Genomic DNA, 1,316 nt, shown 5'->3' with positions numbered 1-1,316 from the left:
CCCCCCCCCCCCTCTTTCCGCACGTTTTATAAAAATAAACCCCTGCCTGGTTACTACCAAACCCGTCCCTACAACCTATTAAACTGAAGAATTATTAATTTCTTACACACAAATGTTTTATTCTCGCAATTTTTTGTTTTTTTACCCGTTTTATTTTCATCATGACCATTTTTAATTGCTCCTTAAATGTTTCACAAAGCACTTTGAATTGCTGAAAGGTGCTGTAGAAATGAAGTTGCCTTGCCTTACAGCATCAGCCTGTCAGTCGGTCCCCAGGGCACAGAAACCACTGGGCGTCTCACAGGAAGTGAAATGTCAACAGCACCGCGACTGCTTTCAGCTCTAGGGGTGAGAATCACCAGACGCCTCCCGATAAGAGATCACGATACTTATGCCATGACAAGATATTGCGATTTTAAACATATTGCAATTCATAGCCTTCCCCCCCCCCCCAAAATTAAATTTTTTTCCAATTTCAAATGACATCCCCAAAAGGACACTTTGTAAGTTTTGAAAAACTGCAACCACACTACCTGAACTACTTTATCGCCATGTCTCACCGTGACTTGAACAAAACTGCAGAGCCGACGTAGATGCTCCGTCTGCGCCTCTCTGCATGTCGGCACCGTTTGATTTAACGTGAACCAAAACTCGGTGATACGGACACGATTCGGTCAGTAACGGTAAAAGTACAGGGTTCAATGTCCAACACTACAAATGACTAGTCAAGAAGAAAATGAACAGATAAAAATCGACAATGAAAATTACGTTAGTTGCAGTGTTTCCTCCATCCATCCGTCACCGTGGCTCTTACCGTGAGCGGAGCGCCTGCCAGGCGGCGTCCACGTCGGCGTACATGTTCTTCTCCGAGGGTTTCCCAGAGCTGGCGCCGTAGCCCGAGTAGTCGTAGGAGAAGACGTTGCAGTTGATGCGCGAGCCCAGGCCGATGTAGAAGCTGCTCATCTGGCCCAAGTCCACGGCGTTGCCGTGGGAGAACAGCAGCGTGTAGCGGGCGCTGGGCGAGCAGCGCACGAACATGCAGGCGATGCGGTTCCCTCTCGTGGTGCGGGTCATGAAACACTCGATGGCGTCCTTCTCGCGGGACGAGTACTGCCAGTCGGCGCGCTCGGTGAGGTGCAGCGTCCAGCGGCTGCCGCTGTCGTCGGAGATGAGGCTGTAGGTGGGCTCGGGCGGCAGGAAGGCCAGCTTAGACGCGATCTTACTGGGGCACGGCGGGCAGCAGAACAGGCAACATAGCTCGCTGAGGGATAGGTGGTTCATCCTCAAAACACTGACACAGAGAGAGAGAGAGAGAG

At 50.8% G+C, this 1,316-nt stretch overlaps 1 protein-coding gene across 1 annotated transcript in view; it reads right to left on the bottom strand.

Moving 5' to 3' along the window:
* Positions 1-1,316, bottom strand: part of abhd17b (abhydrolase domain containing 17B, depalmitoylase) — a 21,238-nt gene that overhangs the window by 15,884 nt on the left and 4,038 nt on the right. The window contains exon 2 of the mRNA XM_032517040.1: positions 815-1,291. Within this exon, the coding sequence (XP_032372931.1) occupies positions 815-1,281 (467 nt within the window). The 5' untranslated portion in view covers positions 1,282-1,291. The remainder of the gene's footprint in view (positions 1-814; positions 1,292-1,316) is intronic.

Source organism: Etheostoma spectabile, chromosome 5, assembly GCF_008692095.1.
Source record: "Etheostoma spectabile isolate EspeVRDwgs_2016 chromosome 5, UIUC_Espe_1.0, whole genome shotgun sequence".
Lineage (NCBI taxonomy): Eukaryota > Metazoa > Chordata > Actinopteri > Perciformes > Percidae > Etheostoma > Etheostoma spectabile.
The sequence above is the reverse complement of the archived record's forward strand: the minus strand, read 5'-3'. Positions and strand labels throughout refer to the sequence as shown.